Genomic DNA, 17845 nt, shown 5'->3' on the forward strand with positions numbered 1-17845 from the left:
AGTTTGTCGTGCTCTGCAAGAGCGCTCCTGTTTGGATTACATGCTGACCGGCAATTCGGTGCCAGCCTAGTAGATTTGATTTAATTATGTATGGGTTAGGCATATTCAAGTCAATCTATAGAAATAAGCAATTATTTTTAGGGATGGAGGAGAAATACTATGTGTTGTACTCCCTCCGTTTCAAATTATAACTCGCTTTGACTGTTTTGGTGCATCCATTTTATTATGCATCTAGATAAATAATATGTTTAAATACATAGCAAAATAGATAAACCAAAAAGTCAAAGCGAATTATAATTTAGAACGGATGGAGTATTTATTTATTTATTACATGTATAAACTTTTTTTTTCATTAGGCCGCCTTTCGATTCGATTCGGGACTTGCATAACAGAATTATTCGTCTTTGCGCCGGGTACTATAGTTTGCTGGCCGCGCCGGCCATGGGTTTGGGAGATTACCTGAAAAGCGAAAACGATGATGAGAATCTGAAATGGTCCGAGGTTCGTTCCTGGCAGTCCACATCCACACGTCGCCCTGTGTTGCGTTGCACAACAAAGCCGCGCCGACGGACGGTACGGTTGCAATCCAGAGCCGAAAACTGAACAGGAGCGACGCACCGTCCGGGTCCGGTTTGTATTGCTAGCTGCTTTACTCCGTGGTTTCGCCAAGGATCCCCCGTCCACACAAGGCACGGCAAGTGTGCTAGCTCGATCGTTTTGCTTCGTTGTTCGGGAAGCTGAAGCAGCTAGCACCGGCCACCGTGCAGACCGTGCTCGCTGCGGATACGTGGATGCCGTCGCCGACGGCCATCGGTCAAACCAGACTCGTCGCCGTGGCGGACGCACGCAGCAGCAGCAGAAGCGCGCGCGTCACAAGAGCATCTCGCGGTTACGTTTTTTTAGGAACAATCTCGCGGTTACGTATGTCGTAGTAAGTACGTGGCTGTCTAGCCGGAGCTGATTGGCCGGACGGTGGGGTGCGGGGTTTTTTTTTACGGTGGTGTGCGTCGAACGACTTGGAGCTTTTGGAGTATTTTAAAAAAAAAATCAGAAGTTTTAGCAAGATGGAAAAAAAAATCATCTCCAACAGTTCCCAACTTCACCCAATTTTTTTTTACCACTTGGAAAACCGGCTCGCATGCGCGGAAAAATACGCGCATCCAAGCTCGCGCGGATCCTGTTCGTGAACTTCTTTTTTTTTCTTAGGCGGTCGGTTCGAGCCTTTCTGTGGTACGGTACTGGCGGTGTGAATGTTAGATGGGCCGACCGTGCCCTGTTCTCTCTGTTTCCTGTGCAACGGCGCAATTTGTAGTTTGCCATTGTTTCTCGCGGGAGTACTTCATTCAGTTATTTTTTGAACACTTTTATTCAGTTATATATTCCCACTATATAGCAACTGATGAAAAAGAGAGCAGATCCAAGATAATACTCCGTATAAAGGAGTATCGTGTTATTGAACAGGAACTCAATTTCACACCTCAGATTCAGGACACAGAATCCAAACACACACCACACACAGAGTATATATGTGATGAAACGGGGCACAAACTAAAAACCAGCCCCTGTCCGGTTGAGGAGACGAAATGCATGCACAAGCTAGCACTGGCAGCATATCTGGTATCTGCAGGGGAGCAGACGAGACGAGCAGCACATCCTACGCTATGAAACGAAACTGAACTACTAGTAGTGCATCACTACATGATGGAGCAGCCGTTGGGGTCGGTAGCGGACGTGTAGTACTCGGCGTACGGCGGTGGGTAACTGTACTGGAACGACGGCTGGTGCTGCTGGCCGTAGTAGTCGGGCGCCGCCGTCGCCGTCGGGTAAGCGTAGCCGTAGTAGCTCCCTCCGTTCCCGTACCCGGCGTCGCGCGAGAGGCTGCCGGTCCGTGACCCAGACCCGGACCCGTATCCGTAGTTGCCGGCGCCGGCGCCATGCAGGGAGCGCAGCTCGACGACGTCGGCGTGGCCCACCTTGCGGCGCAGGCGGGTGGTGAGGTGGTTGCAGTCGACGCCGTCGCCGACCACCCGCAGCAGGCTCTTGTCCTTCCCCGACAGCGTCACCGACTCCACCCCCTGCATCGCCGCCGCCACCTTCATCGCCTTGGCGGCGTGGCCCTTCTCCGAGCCACCCTCCATCCGGATCAACATCTCCGTCTGTGGTCCCACAAAGAACATTTACCCTTGGTTAGGTTACAACAGGAATGTCAAGCCTTATTAGCCTTACCAATGATCGTGATGAAACTAGCTGTCAGCTTACCCTCATGCTGTACGTAGGAGAACAGTATTGGTGTTGTTGTCGAGTGATGGTCGAATGATTTATGAGTAGCGAGCACATGGATAGAATGAAAATTAAAATTACAATATACTAGATTTGGACCAGTATTGCAATGGATAGCAGAACATAGAAATATATCAGGAAGACAGTTGATAGTTCACTATTCATACCTAAATGAAGCACAGAGGATCACATGGAAATGAATTTCAGAACTATGTAATATGCTCTTTGAGGGAGTATAAATATTTTGTTCCTTAACAAAGAGAAGGGATTGTTCAGATAATGATATATTATTGAGGTGCAACTTTATTTGTTTATATAAAAGGCTTTGTTCCGATGTCTTGGAGAACCTGCAATTAGCCATGTATGTGAATTGGAAAATAAAAAGGAAGAGCCACATGTGAAACAACCTGCACCATTTCCAGATTACAAGGTATGATTGTAATTTATGAGCGTGAGGCGTAGACACCGGTAAAGAGTTAAAATTTCTGGTCAGAGGCAGAAGAATATGCTCCTAAGTTTCTATCATGATCTTTTTTATGAAGAATAAAATATAATTACTTCGGGAGTATAAAAGATTTGCACCGCCGCGCCTTCCCTTTCGATTAGGCCAGTGGCAATAAGAATATAGGTGTAGTGATGAGAAACTCAACAATTTTTTATTCATTTTATGATTTTTTATGTATTTTTGGAGACTTTATCATCATGAAGGTATAATTTTATTTTACCCCTAAAAAGCATAGGTAAAAGTTTATATGAATTTTTTTTTACTAAAACATGCCATATTATGGATGCACTGCATAGTTCTACTCGTGAGGATTTCAGATCAACTTGATTTTCTAATTTACAATTTTTCTATGATTTACTATGCAATTTTAAAGTTTTAGCTATTTTTAAAAAAGAGATATAATCAAAGGTGGCTTGAATGTTGATTTGAGAAAAATCTGAGGAGGTTTTCACAAAAAATTGTTGAGAGGGTCTCTAGAGCGCGGGTTGATTTTCGATAAAGAGAAGGTCTTGTTTGCAAAAAACTAGTAGCCCATCCGATCTAGACTGCGGGTTGATTTCGAAATAATCTGAGGTGTTTTTTGAAAAATATACTGAGAGGGCCTCTAGAGCGCGGGTTGATTTTCGAAAAACAGAAGTTTTTTTTGGCAAAATGACCGCCGCTCGCCCGATCTGGGCCGTCCACACGCCCGATCGAACGGCCTCGAAAAGCAGACGACGTGGCCACGCTGTTTGGCCCTCTCTTAGGTGCAGGATTCCTATAAGAAGATTTACATCCAAATATTTATTTTTGCAATAGAAGAAAAATCTATCAAGATTATATTTTAATTCTGGTTTAATAATATATTATGATATTGTTGCCAGTATTAACTTATATTTTGATGTCATGGTTATCACAAAATAAATTATAACTTTTAAATTTTACAAATGGCGAAACATAAATAGTAAGTACCATTTCAGCCTCTCAGAATAGTATCCCATGTAAGCAAGCGAAGCTCTCCTAGCCCGGCTTCTAACCTCAATTCAGTTCAAACACATCTTTTGGCTTCTAGAAACCACCTTATATATGGAAGGTACGGTGGTTAAAGTAGCTGTTTATTTCCGTTCTGCCTTTTTTGACCTACATAGGCCAGATTTGGCATATTTTGACCTACTATGAGAAGTTGTATATAAAAAAAGGAAAAGTACAATCAGAATAAACTGGCATAACTCAGCTTTTGCGTTTTGAGCAAAATAGGATCAATGGTGAGAAGCGTGGTCAGAAAAAACTACGTAAAAGCATATAGTATGATTTTTAGTTTCAGTTCATCTACACCCTACTAATTCATCATCTTTTTCTTTCCTAATTTAACAACAGACACCCCCCCCCCCCCCCCCACCCCCGCGGTGAGTAAGCCCCCTCCATCCACCCACAACGTTGTATCAAAAAAACTATCTTTTAAGACGAACTGTCCAAATTTTATGTAGAACTTCTCTCTCCTTGCTCATACTCAAATCTAAAACTGTCTCCAACAAGGAACTTACACTACGTAGAAAACGATTTTTAGCAACGGTTCGAATTTTTTGTAGGGGCGACTGGTGATGGAGCCGCCCCTACAGTGGCGTGCTAGGGTGCCCAGACACCAGCCGCCTCTACAAACGGAACAGCAGGGGCGGCCGGTGTTACGAGCCGCTCCTACAAATGGGGTCTGATTTGTAGGGGCGGCTCAATTACCAGCCGCCTCTGGAAATGGTATTTGTAGGGGCGGCTGGTGATTGAGCCGCCTCTACAAATGGCACCGTATTTATAGCACCGATTTGTAGGGGCGGCTTAATCACCAGCCGCCCCTACAAATGCCCCCTATATAAAACAGATGCAACTCCTTCTTCCTCCTCGGGTCACTCACTCCAACCCGTGAAAAAAAGGTGGGGAGACCTTGGGCACCTCTTAAAAATTGCTCTACTAAGGGGGGAAGGTTTTGGTCTCAAATCCTTTGGTGGAGAGGTTGTAGAAGGTAAGAAAATGCTATTCCAAACTTTTTTTTGAAGTTTTAATGGTTGGTTAGTGAGTAATTAGAGTTTTGTTTCTCTCTCTCTTCTATGGTGCTTGAGCTATTTATGAGCAAATTAGACCCAACTTTTAAATGTACTAGGGTAAATTAGGGAGGGGAACAAGATCATACCCTTATTTGGTCCATGTTTCTTGATTTTAGTGAACCATTAGTTAGTTTTATGGATGTTTCATGTGCATGTGATCTAGATCTAGGGTTTGGTTTTTTTTATTAATTTCGTTTTTGTAAATTTATGTTTGATAAAATTGGACTAGGGTTTGTATAAAAGATATTGGGTAAAGTATAATTATTGCTAATTGTTGTCTTTGAAATTGTTTATTGTAATCAATAAATATGTATTTTAATTATTTATGGATAAATGGGTCATTAATTAATTTTTCTCTACCATGGTGTGTTTGTATGCTTCATGTAATTATATTAGATTTATATTCATATATATCTGAGGTATATACAATTATTCTCAAATAATTATTACTTTGATTCATTTTTATATATATCTGAATAAGTAGTCCTTTAATGTTTGTTTTGTTGTTGTTGTAAAAGATGGAGTACAGGAACTCTTGGATGTATGGTTCGTTAAGGTTCAAGGCAGGTTTCCATGAAGAGGTGGATAAATTTATTGAAGCCGCAACGAAGCATGCAATGATATTGAAAGAGAATAAGGATACAATTATTTGCCCATGTAAAGATTGCAAGAACCGTATGGCATGAACAGATGTGACTATCATCAGATCACATTTGATTATGCGAGGATTTGTTGAGGACTACATAGTGTGGATTCATCATGGTGAAACGGTTATTGTTAACGACGAAGATGAGGAGGAATATGACGACGAAACCATAGAATCTCTGTCCCAATATTCAGCAGAGCTTGATGCACGAATGGATTTTGAGTTTGGCAATAAACAAGGTGGTGATGCTGGTGGTTGGGATGGTAACGACGAATGTGGTGCCAATAATGATGGTGGAGCACGTGTCGGAGTTGAAGATGATTTAGATGACATGATTCGAACCCTTGGACCAGAGATTTTACTAAATAGCCCGAAAGTTCTAGAAAATTTGGAAAGAGTGACAAAAGCATCGAAGGAGACTGTGTATGGTGTTGAAAAGGGTTGTCCGACACATTGGACATTACTACGTTTTGTGCTTGAGCTGCTCATCCTGAAGGCTAAGTACGGCTGGTCAGACTGTAGTTTCAATGATCTATTGCATCTCCTATCATGGGTGCTGCCACAACCAAAGTCAGTTCCCGCCAACACGTACCAAGCGAAGAAGGTCATAAGTCCATTGACAATGGGGGTTGAAAAAATGCATGCATGCCCCAACCACTGTATACTTTTTTGTGGCGAAACATTCAAGTCATTGGATAAATGTCCCCGGTGTGGGGTCAGCCGGTATAAGAACAATGACCTTTATGGTGGGGACGAACCATCCACGGGGAAAAAGAGGAATAAGAAGGGTACAAAAAAGGTGGTACAAGAATCTCAGCCCCCAGAGGACACTCCATTAGGCAATGATGCAAAGCAGAGAAGAATTCCTGCCCTAGTAATGTGGTACCTGCCAGTGACCGACCGCTTGAGACGTATGTTTCTAAACCCTAAAGAAGCCGCACTCATGACATGGTGGGATGATGAGCGCAAGGTGGATGATGATAAGATTGCACACACGGCTGATTGTAGTCAGTGGCAAAGGTTTGATGAGAAGCACAAAGAATTCAGCGATGACCTAAGGAATATACGGTTTGGCCTAAGCACCGATTGAATGAATCCCTTTAATGAAAGGATGAGCAACCACAGCACATGGCTAGTGATCTTGACCATGTACAATATTCCAACATGGTTGTGTCAGAAGAGAAAGTACCTTCTCCTCACTATTCTTATTTCTGGCCCTAAACAACCAGGCATTGATATAGACATGTTCCTCGAGCCCTTGATGCAAGAAATGGAGAGGCTATGGAGGCATGGGGAGCAGATGTACGATGTGTTCTGAAAGGAGGACTTCATATGTAGAGCAATAATATTTGTTACTACCAATGATTACCCCATGTTGTTTACTTTGTCTAGACAGATCAAAGGGAAGACGGGATGCTTGGTTTGTTTGGATGGTACTACATGGGTGTACCTGGATGCATCCAAGAAGATAGTTTATCTAAGGAATCGGCGCTTCTTAAAGACAAGTCACAAGTACGCGTCGTCTATAGAAAGAAGAATCTGGATGGGACCAACAGAGATAGAAGCACACCTCCTGTCGAAGGCATACCTTTCAAGAAACAATCGATCTTCTTTCAGTATCTACCTTATTGGCCAGACTTGGAGGTCCCCATGCCATTGATGCTATGCACGTGCAGAAGAATGTCTTTGAGAGTCTCATTGCTACCTTGATGGACACAGGCAAGTCAAAGGATGGTCTGAAAGCACGGAAAGACATGGTGCAGCTAAACGTGATGCCACAGCTTCACCCGGTACCTGAGGCTAATGGAAAATACACTTTGCCCGCGGCATGCTTCAACCTAACACCAGACGAGAAGAGAGCTATATGCACTTTCCTGAGGGGGATCAAAGTCCCGACTAGGTTTTCAGCAAATGTGAAGAAGCTAGTGTCGATGAAGGACTTGTCAATAACACACTACAAGGCTCACGATTGCCATGTGATGCTGACAGTGTTTCTACCTATTGCAATCAGGGCTATAAAGCCTAAGTTCTTGAAAATGGCCATCACCCGCATGTGCTACTTCTTTTCGAAGATCTCACAGAAGATGATTGGCAAGGAAGAGTGGAGTGACCTACATGAATTTGTGGTGGAGACACAAAACCAACTGGAGATGTATTTACCTCCTGCTTTTTTTGATATAATGCCACATCTCATGATTCACATGGTTCATCAGATACAGGTGCTCGGCCCTTGCTACTTGCATGAAATGTGGTCATATGAGCGGTTTATGTCAGTTTTAAGTCGATACGTGCATAATCGAGCATACCCAGAGGGCTCCATGATAGAGGGTTATAGTACTGAAGAAGTCATCGAGTGTTGTCAAGAGTACCTAAAAGTACAGAAAGGGAATGGTAAACCCGATTCTCGTCATAAGGGTAGGCTGGCTAGGAAGGGCACCAGTGGTAGAAAAGTGTTCATCGACCATGATTACAAAGAGGTGAGTCGGGCGCATTACAGTGTCTTGCAGAGTACACAACTGATGCAACCGTATATTGATGAACACTTGGCTATCATTATGGTGGAGAGAAATGGCCGTTCGGATGTTTGGGTCATGAAACAGCACAAGCAACGACTAACTACATGGTTGAAGGACCAAAACATACCGCCTGAAGAAACCATAGACTCTATTACCATCAGTAGGTTGGCGGAGGGGCCATCGAGACAAGTGACATCTTGGAATGCTTATGACATCAATGGGTACACGTACTATACCCACGCAAAGGATAGTAAATATGTGAACCAAAACAGCGGCGTTCGAATAGAGGCTCTCGATGGATTAGGGCGAAAGATCCAATACTTTGGCATCATTGAAGAGATATGGGAACTTGACTATGGAAGGGATATAACGGTGGCCCTGTTTCGATGCTGCTAGATCAAACAACACCAACTGAACGAGATCAGATTGAGAGTCCTGGACCTCGAGAATCTAGGCTACCAAGATGACCCTTGGGTGCTCGCTTCACGTGTCGCACATGTTTTCTATATGTCTGACCCACAAAGTAACCTCCCCCCGAAGAAGAAGACAAAGAATGTGGTTGCCTCCGGGGAACAACACATTATTGGAGTCGATGGCGTGGATGATGTTGAAGCTTACAATAAGTACGATGAGGTGCCGCTATTCACAGACTTTTCTAAGAAGATCAGTGTTGTGGAAAAGAACCTCCCCAAAGACATAATGCCATGGGAACGAAAAGGTTTCAAAGGGAAAGTCGTTACAGCGGGCTAGCTAGATGTTGAACGTGGAGTATTTGTGTAAGTGTGTGTTTGTAAGACTTCATTTATGCATGCGTGTGAGACTATATATTTATGTGCGTGTGTAAGACTACATATTTTTATATGTGTATGAGACTACATTTTATGCATGTGCATGAGACTACCCTTTGCAACATCCAGATGACTCTATTTGAACATCCACTTTATTACTACAAAATTTCATTTGTCAAAGTTTGAGCACTTCAAAAATTTCAAATTTAAAAAAAGGACAAGTTCAAATGAGATTTTCAACCACTAAATGTTTTTGAGCTGAAAAAGTGATGAATACCAAAGTTGTATAACTCATCAAGATCTATAACTTTTATTTTGATCATTTCTTTATCTGACAAAGTGATAGTAAATATTGTTCACAAATCAACATGTTTCTCGTATAGTTCATGAAACTATGAGTCATGTGAATTTATGAACAATGTTTACTAATACTTTGTCACATGAAAAAGTGACCAAAATAAAAGTTGTAGATATTGATGAGTTCTACAACTTTGGTATTCATGAGTTTTTCATGTGAAATCATTTACTCTTTCAAAATATTGTTTCAAGTTGAAATTATTTGAATTTCAAAATTTGAATCGTTCAAACAAAGTCACATGACAAGATGACCAAAATAAAAGTTGTACATGTTGATGAGTTATACAACTTTTATGTTTACAACATTTTCATTTTATTTCATTTAACGTCATAAAATTGTATTCGAAGTTTTAAAATTCAAATTTTTAATTTTTGTTTTTTTGTTTTCTATATTGTTTTGACTACAATTGTTTATATATATATTTCTTCATATATAGAATAATAAAAATATTATATTTGTGTATATACACAATTTTTTTATATTACTTTGTGTTTTTATGACATAAAAAATATAGAATTTATAATTTAAAAAAATATTTGTAGGGGCGGTTGGATCAGGAACCGCCCCTAAAAATTCATTTATAGGGGCGGCTGGATCAGGAACCGCCCCTATAAATGCATTTGTAGGGGCGACTGGATCAGGAACCGCCCCTACAAATGGTACCTAGTATAAATAGGAGGGAAGCGCACGGGAATCATCGTCTGGGCGTTGTCTTCTTCCTCCGACGCCGTCAGGCTGCCTAGGGTTTCCGCCACCGGTCCCGTGCCCGCCGACACCCGCACCCGGTCCCGTGCCCGCCGACACTCGCACCCGGTCCCCGGCGCCCGCCCCCGCGCGCCGACCCCCGGCGTCCCGCGCCCGGCCCCCGGCGTCCCGCGCTCGGCCCTCGGCGCCCTCCCCCGCGCGTCGACCCCCGGCGTCCCGCACTCGGCCCCCGACGCCCGCCCCCGCACGCCGACACCCGCACCCGGTCCCCGGCGCTTACCCCCGCGCGCCGCACCGACCCCCAGCGTCCTCCCCCACGTGCCGACCCCCGGCGACCCACGCCCGGCCCCCGGCGCCCGCCCCCGCACGCCGACGACCCACGCCCGGCCCTCGGCTCAGGTTTGTTCCGTCCCTTAACCTTCTTCTTGTCTTCAGTTCTATTTCACTGTGTGATGGCCATTGCTTGTTCTCCCCCATATGTTTGCGAGCACGGATGGTTGTGGTGGTCAATACGAAACATGTATGTAATATTACAAATAAGAAAAATATCTGTTAATGTCTCAACAATGCTTAATTCGATTTCACAGAACATGAGAAAAACTATTGCTTACCACTGCGCTAATTGGAGTAAATGTGTCACCAAAAAGTTTTATGGAATGGTGTCACCGAAAAGTTTACTAATCAATGTGTTTGTATTTTACATTTTTTCATAGACCATGACTATTATTACCTTTATCATAATTGTGTCATCAGGTATGCTTGTGGATGTACTTTTTATTGAATATTCTATACTCTCCGTTCTAGACCTGAGAATTTTTTGGACCAAGACCAAAAACAAAGTTTGGTTCGTTTTGGGCTAAACAATTTGTGCCCATGACCATCATATGGGCTGTGTCAAGTCATCAGTTTGTGGTTAGACCTGGGCTGTGTCACTCATCGTTACTCAAGTTGCCTTCACTTGCTGTCATGTGTTACATCTGAGTGCTACATCCATTTAAGAGTGCTCTATATTGCTCTTGTATAATTTTGTCCACTATAGGTTAGAAATACCATGTGACCCAATAATATAGCTGTAATGTATTGTCCGGACATAGTCAGGTATCTGTCAAATGCAATGCTGTGGTTAAAAGGCTTTGCATGTGTCACCAAATAATATTGCTTTGAATGGTGTCACCGAATAATATGACTTTTGAACTAGAAGGGTCATGCTTTAGTTAAAAGGCTTTGCATGTGTGGATGTTCTAGTTCTGGGCATATATGGATTCTTTTTCATCTCTTGCTAATTTTACTGCAGTTCAGCTTGTAGTGATCGTTCTTTCTTTTTTGAATATGTACTCATCATCTTTAGTCTACTGTTTGCTATTAGTGATATTTGTTATAATACAAGAGCATATATAATGCAGATGCAAAAAAAACATATATTTCAGATAGCATAGGTGAAGTTTTTAGTCCAAATGAGTCATTTGCTTCTCACTTGTCTAAACTGAGCCTTAAGCTATCGAAGATGGCACAATAGGGCATAGCAGATCATGTGTTTTTGCTTCTCTGGTACCTAGGTCGATGTGAGTATTAGACACTGTTCGCCTAAACGGCCGTTTAGCCCGTTTACACACCGTTTAAACGCTACACGGTGGTACACCGTTTCCGTTTAATCGGTTGTTTTGACCGTTTAAACGGCCGTTTTTCCCGTTTAAACACCCGTTTTGCCCGAATAATAGGCTAAACGGTAGGTGGCCGACTGTTTACCGTTTAGCGTTTAGGATAACACTGGTATTAGACAGCATAGATACATTCCGTTAGTAAATTTTATCTGGCTAAGCCTATGACCTGGATAGTGGCTGTTAGTACTATTAAATTTTATCTAGCTGTCAGTACTATTAAATTTCTAAAAACTGGATAGTGGTCATTTCAGCTAAGTGTCAGTGCTCATTTCAGTTAAGCTTCAGTGCTCATTTTAGTTAATTTTCAGTGCTCATTTCAGTTCAGTTTTAGTGCTCATTTCAGTTCAGTTTTAGTGCTCATTTCAGTTTCAATTTCAGTGCTATTTTCTGAATGTGAACTACTTGATGCTGTGATCTACCTAATGTTGTGATCTACCTGGTACCTGAATGCTGCTGGCTGGCTATAATCGGGCTTGCTAGCTGCTGGCTGCTGGCTCCTACTACTACTCTACTTATTAGGCAGTATCGGGCTTGTTGGCTGCTGGCTGCTGGCTGCTGGTTGGTCTCCTACAACTCCTATTACTACTACTTGCTACTCCTACTACTACTCTACTACTATACTCTCATCTACTCCACTCTACTCCTCTCCTCTCCTAAGCAGCTTTTGCTACTTCTACTACTACTCTACTACTTCCCTAATACTACTATTTACTACTTCTACTTCTGTCTTCTATCAACTACTAGCTGCTGGCTGCTGGCTGGTCTCCTACAACTCCTATTACTACTACTTGCTACTCCTACTACTACTCTACTACTTTACTCTCCTCTACTCCACTCTACTCCTCTCCTCTCCTAAGCAGCTTTTGCTACTTCTACTACTACTCTACTACTTCCCTAATACTACTGTTTACTACTTCTACTTCTGTCTTCTATCAACTACTTGTACTTCTGTCAACTAATTCTACTACTTCCCTACTACTACTGTCTACTACTTCTGATTGTCCAATCTGCCTATTAGGTTCAGAAGATATTAAGCATATGATGTTCATGTGTGATCGAGCAAAGTCAGTATGGCAGCTGTTGCTTTTTTGGGAAGCAGCGCCTGCTTTTTTTTTGCCAAATCTCCCCTCTCCTCTATTTTTGCCGCCTTTCCTATCCTCTATGTTTGGCAAGCAGCAGCTGCTTTTTTTATACCTTTTCCTCTCTATGTTTGTTAAGCAGCTGTTGCTTTTTTTGCCAAATATCCCTCTCCTCTCCTCTCCTTTGTTTTGCCGATGATGAAATTGTCCAAGTCCATACATTATATAGAATATGAGCTGATGATCAAAAACTTGTGAGGAACTTAGCATCATTAGCAGCCGCCCCTACATTACCTTCTCCTCTCTTCTCTGTTATGATGCCTTGATGCTCCAAGTTCAAGATCAAATGATAATTGACATGTTTCTGAGACCTCTAGCACTGCTACTTCTCATTTTTTATATTGTTGTTTTATAGGACTACTTTGGTTTATAGACCTTTTTTATTTCTTATACCTTCTCACGTACCTAAAGCACACTTTCTTGCATCTTTTAGAACAAAGCGTGAAATAATGTCGCAGACAATAGACTGTGCAGCTCGATGCCCCGAGCATGATAAGCAGCCAACCCTTGAGGAGCAAGCACTAGAGGACCAGCTTACTCAGGAACAGTTTGATAACGAGGTAGAAAAGGATCTAGAAGTGATGCTTACTCAGGAGGAGTGTGATGAGGAGGAAGGCCCCGAAGGAGAGGCTGCTGAAGGCGAAGAAGAAGAGGATGATGAGTCAGAAGAGGGATATGAAAGTCCCGAGGATCCTTTCCCACCTGAAGCAAGAAGGAGATATTTTCACCGTCTCGTGACCCCCACATACCTAAGATGCCACATTCTTTCCCGCCTCCTATCAAGCATGTGCCTGATGAGATGCCACAACCTTCTCCAGCTCGTACCGGGCAAGTGCATCATGAGATGCCACAGTCTTCTCAACAAGCACAACCGATACATGAACAACGAGTGTCTCCTAAAGAAGGTGATGCACAAGAAGATGAGGACATGCCTGAATGAGAACTCCAAAAGAAGATTCCAATCAACATAAGGCCAGTTTATGTTCCGATCAAAGATGTCTCGTCGGTGTCCAAGTGGTATTCCCATGATCAGTTCAAGCCTGAAAACCAAGTTAAAAAAGTCCCATCACAGGGCTCTGAGGAGGCCGTCAGTAGCAAACTCCACCAAATTGCAAAGCAATATCCAAATGTTGATGCCATCGAATGGTCAAAGGATTGCCCGAAAAAATATGAAAGAGGCAAGCCCTTCCTACCAAACCAGGACATCCAGCGCCTACCACTTGGAATGAGAAGGTTCCATGATTGGTACTTGCGTGTTCTCCCAACGAGCATAGATATCATACAAGCATACTTTCCCACCAGCACATTTGGAAGCCCAGCCGGGAAAATTGTCTTTGACTTCAATGACATGCACACATGCTTTCACCTGGGAGAAATGGAGATGAATCTAATTCGCACATGGTGCCTGTAAGTCCTTGTCCTCCCGATATGATATGAATGTAATCTTTGAATTATGTTGTAACTAACCCACGCCATGATTTGTAGAATGCAAGTGCACATTGTCAAACAAATGCCAAGTGTGAAAGCCGGGTATGTAGACCCTCAAGCTATAGCCTAAACAAATTTTAATTACCCTAAACGGTGGACACTGGATGCCAAAGAGCTAGCAGCTGCAAAGACTCTTTGGGAGAAAGAGCGCATCCGTAGTGCGAAGCTAAGGGAAGAGTCCCTTAAGGTTGCGGCATACATTGCCTTGGCTTTCAAAAATCTCCAACACCACTCTACTATATGGCTACCATACAACTTCGAGTAAGCTTAACTCTATACTTAAAGCTTTGTTCGATATATTTCATTCGATGCAAAAGGGCTTATCTAGTTCTATGATTAAATCCATGCAGCAACCACTGGATTTGTATAGCCGTCGATGTCGGGAGGAGCATGGCATGGGTCTTTGATTTATTAGATAAGGACACGGTGACATACAAAGACTTCATATCGATTCTCAAGACGTATACATATCGACAATCCTCATTAGCTTATATGTTTGTATACATACTTGTAACGCTCACTTTTGGATACTAACAAGTTGTATTTGCTAAAATAATTTGACCAGGGCATTTAGGTTCTATGTCACTAATCATCATGGAAGGCATGATCCAGCAAGGAAGGAAAAGCTAGCTATAAAAACACTATGTGCAGTAAGTGTAACTTACTTCTTCAGTACTCCGTTACATGGCTGTCAAAAGCATTACTAAACATTTTCATATGCAAAACACATAGTGCCCCAAGCAGAAGACTGAGAGTGTACATTGTGGATACTATATATGTTCTATGATGGGTTACACCGATGCCTACAGGAGACACCCCTTAAGGGTAAGTTTGAACCTCTTCACCCATAGTATAAAAACTTCGTAAATGGTATGAAATACTAAACCGAAACTTGTTTTCTTGTAGTGGAGAGAAGAGAAAGGAATGAAAAGAGACCCATACAAGGATGACCAACTCTTAGAGCTCGTCGGTGACCTTTGCAACTTCATATTGGACCAGATTGTATACGTCAGAGGTGCCTACCATGACCGAGAGTCTGAGTTAGGTAGAAATCCTTAGTACCAACACCTTCGTGAGATAGAAAGGCTAGCTCTAGGACGTTGATAACAATGTGTATGGAATTTGTATATTTAATGATGGATTGTATATATTCATGTGAATTGGATTTGTAATTGTAGTTTATAGAATACTCTTATGTTTGTAGTCGCGGTCGCGGGGTGTTCGGCAACGTGAACGCTGGTCACAGGGCGTTCGGCAACACGAACACGGTTCGGAACGTTGGTTGTGGGACGTTCGGCAAAGCGATTTTGAATTGAAAAAGCGATTTTTTTTGCGGGAAAACGTACTGTAGGGGCGGTTCTAGATTGAACCGCCCCTACAAATACCCGTTGGTAGGGGCGGCTGGTACTACAGCCGCCCCTACAAATCGATTTGTAGAGGCGGCTAGTGTTTCCAGCCGCCCCTACAAATTTATTTTTAGGGGCGTCTGGTAATAAGAGCCGCCCCTACAAATATATTTGTAGGGGCGGCTGGAAACACTAGCCGCCCCTATAAATTATTTTGTAGGGGTGGCCTGGGAACCGCCCCTACAAATGCATGATTTGTAGAGACCCTTGCGTAGGGGCGGCTGGGTAAACCGCCCCTACAAATGGTCTACAACCGCCCCTACAAATGCTTTTTGACGTAGTGTTATATGGGCACCTAAATTCAAAATGGATAGCAAGAGATCAAAAATTAGCCTCCAACAGAGTATCTATACGGGAGACCTATTTTTGGTTGCCTGAGAGGCACAACCCAAATATGAGCATCCTCTTTCCTAGAAACTCATTTGCAGAAAAGATTCTCTTTTGGGTCTTGTTGTTGGAAAATATGTCGAATAGGTATTAAACATTTTGGCTGTATTTTGAAAGTTGTTGTTGGGGATAGCCTAGGACGTCAAGATCACATGTATCCTCCTCCTCCCTCCCACCACACGTGCTTGCGCCCATCCCCCAAGCCCGAGCTCGGCACCCACGGTTCGAATGCTTAGCTTGTCATTTTTTTCACCTATTCTTCGCAGAGCGACTACGGAAAGAGAAAAAAGAGTGAAATGCACTGGCGGCCCTTTAACTTGTCGGCCTATGCCAGTTTGGTCCATGAACTTGTAAACGTGGAAAATGGGCCCCTGAACTTGTCAAGTTGTTCACCGCAAGCCTATTTCCCATCCGGCGCGGCCTCCAGGCGACGTGGCAGCGCCAGCGTGGCAGATGAAGCACGTGAGCCGCATGTTTCAATAACGAAGATGCTGCCATGGTCTCGTCGTGGTCCTCTGTCCATGCCCCGATGGCCGTCGTGACCACAACCACGCCCTTGCCAGCTGGGGCCACGCCCTCACCGGCCAGGGCCACACCCGCCCAGCCGCGAGCTCCGAGCTGGTGCGGGAGCGCTTGGCTCGTGGCGTGGGAGCCGTTGGCCGCTAGCGCCTTTGTGGGGAGGTCCTAGGCGTGGGCAACTGCCGCTGGGGCAGCCAACCAGCTGGCTATGGGCGCGGGTCCACTAGCCTAGGGTGCGCGAAGCCGCTAGCCGCAGGCGCCAATGTGCGGTGACATCGGCGTGCATGAGGCAATGGCGTCGTACGAGGCTGCGTTCGACGAGGCAGTGGCGCCGTACAAGGCTGCGTTCGATGACCTCCAGCGCTAGCTCTAGTCCAAGCAGGCCGAGGTGGACGGACTCCGGGACAAGCTCGTGGCCCGCTGCAACAAAATGCCAGGTGTTTGGTGCACCATGGACGAGCGTTCATGGGGCACCTCGCTTACCATATGCTAGCTAGAGGTGAGAAAGCTGACCGGTACGCTCGGCTGACTATGAGGCGCTCGGCTGCCGAGATCGGGTGGACGCGGAACAGCACACTCGACCAGCCAGGACTGGGCGGATGCGGACCAGCACAACGGTTGCCGCAACTGATGCGCCCCTCCCGGCCACGTTCCTCTGCCACCTCCTCCATGCCGCGGTCACCAATATGTGCAGATGTCATTGCATTCATGCCGGCTGCTTGGACTCCTCGGCCACCGATGAGACAGTCGTGGAGCACAGCCACTCTGGCTCCGCGTCCGCCACAGGGCCTTCGACACGCGCGACTGCCGAGGGCCTCGCCGACGCGACTGTGAGCAATCGGCGCGCGTGGCCGGACCTCCTCCAGCCACCCCAGACACGCGCATGATCACTTTTTTCCCAATGGCTTCCTCTGTTCGTCGATGTCCTCTGTCCATGCCCTGATGGCCGTCGTGACCGCACCCTCACCAGCCGGGCCACGCGCGTGCCCGCCCAGCCGTCGGTGGGTGAGGGCACGGCCTCGGCCGGCAAGGGCGTGGTCACGGTCACGGCGGCCATCAGGGCACGGATAGAGGACCACGACGAGGCCATGGTAGCATCTTCGTTATTGAAACGTGTGGCTCACGTGCTTCATCCGCCATGTTGCCTGGAGGCCGCGCCGGATGAAAAATGGGCCTGCGGTGAACAACTTGACAAGTTCAGGGGTCAATTTTCCGTGTTTGCATGTTCGTGGACCGAACTGTAATAGGCTGACAAGTTATAGGGCCGCCGATGTATTTCACTCAGAAAAAAACCATGGTGGCATCGTGGAGCGGCCGCCCCGCCCCAGACCGCGCTCGCGCTCACCGAGCGACTGGGCTACCATCGCGCAAT

The 17845-nt window shown here is 44.7% G+C and overlaps 1 protein-coding gene across 1 annotated transcript; it reads right to left on the minus strand.

The window, feature by feature from the left end:
• Window positions 1-1694: 1694 nt before the first annotated feature.
• On the minus strand, window positions 1695-2177 carry LOC136470188 (uncharacterized). Its single transcript, XM_066468117.1, has one exon. It carries the CDS (start codon window positions 2175-2177, stop codon window positions 1695-1697), a length of 483 nt encoding a protein of 160 aa, XP_066324214.1.
• Between the last annotated feature and the right edge of the window lie 15668 nt (window positions 2178-17845).

This window comes from Miscanthus floridulus, chromosome 8, assembly GCF_019320115.1.
Source record: "Miscanthus floridulus cultivar M001 chromosome 8, ASM1932011v1, whole genome shotgun sequence".
Taxonomy (NCBI): Eukaryota; Viridiplantae; Streptophyta; class Magnoliopsida; order Poales; family Poaceae; genus Miscanthus; species Miscanthus floridulus.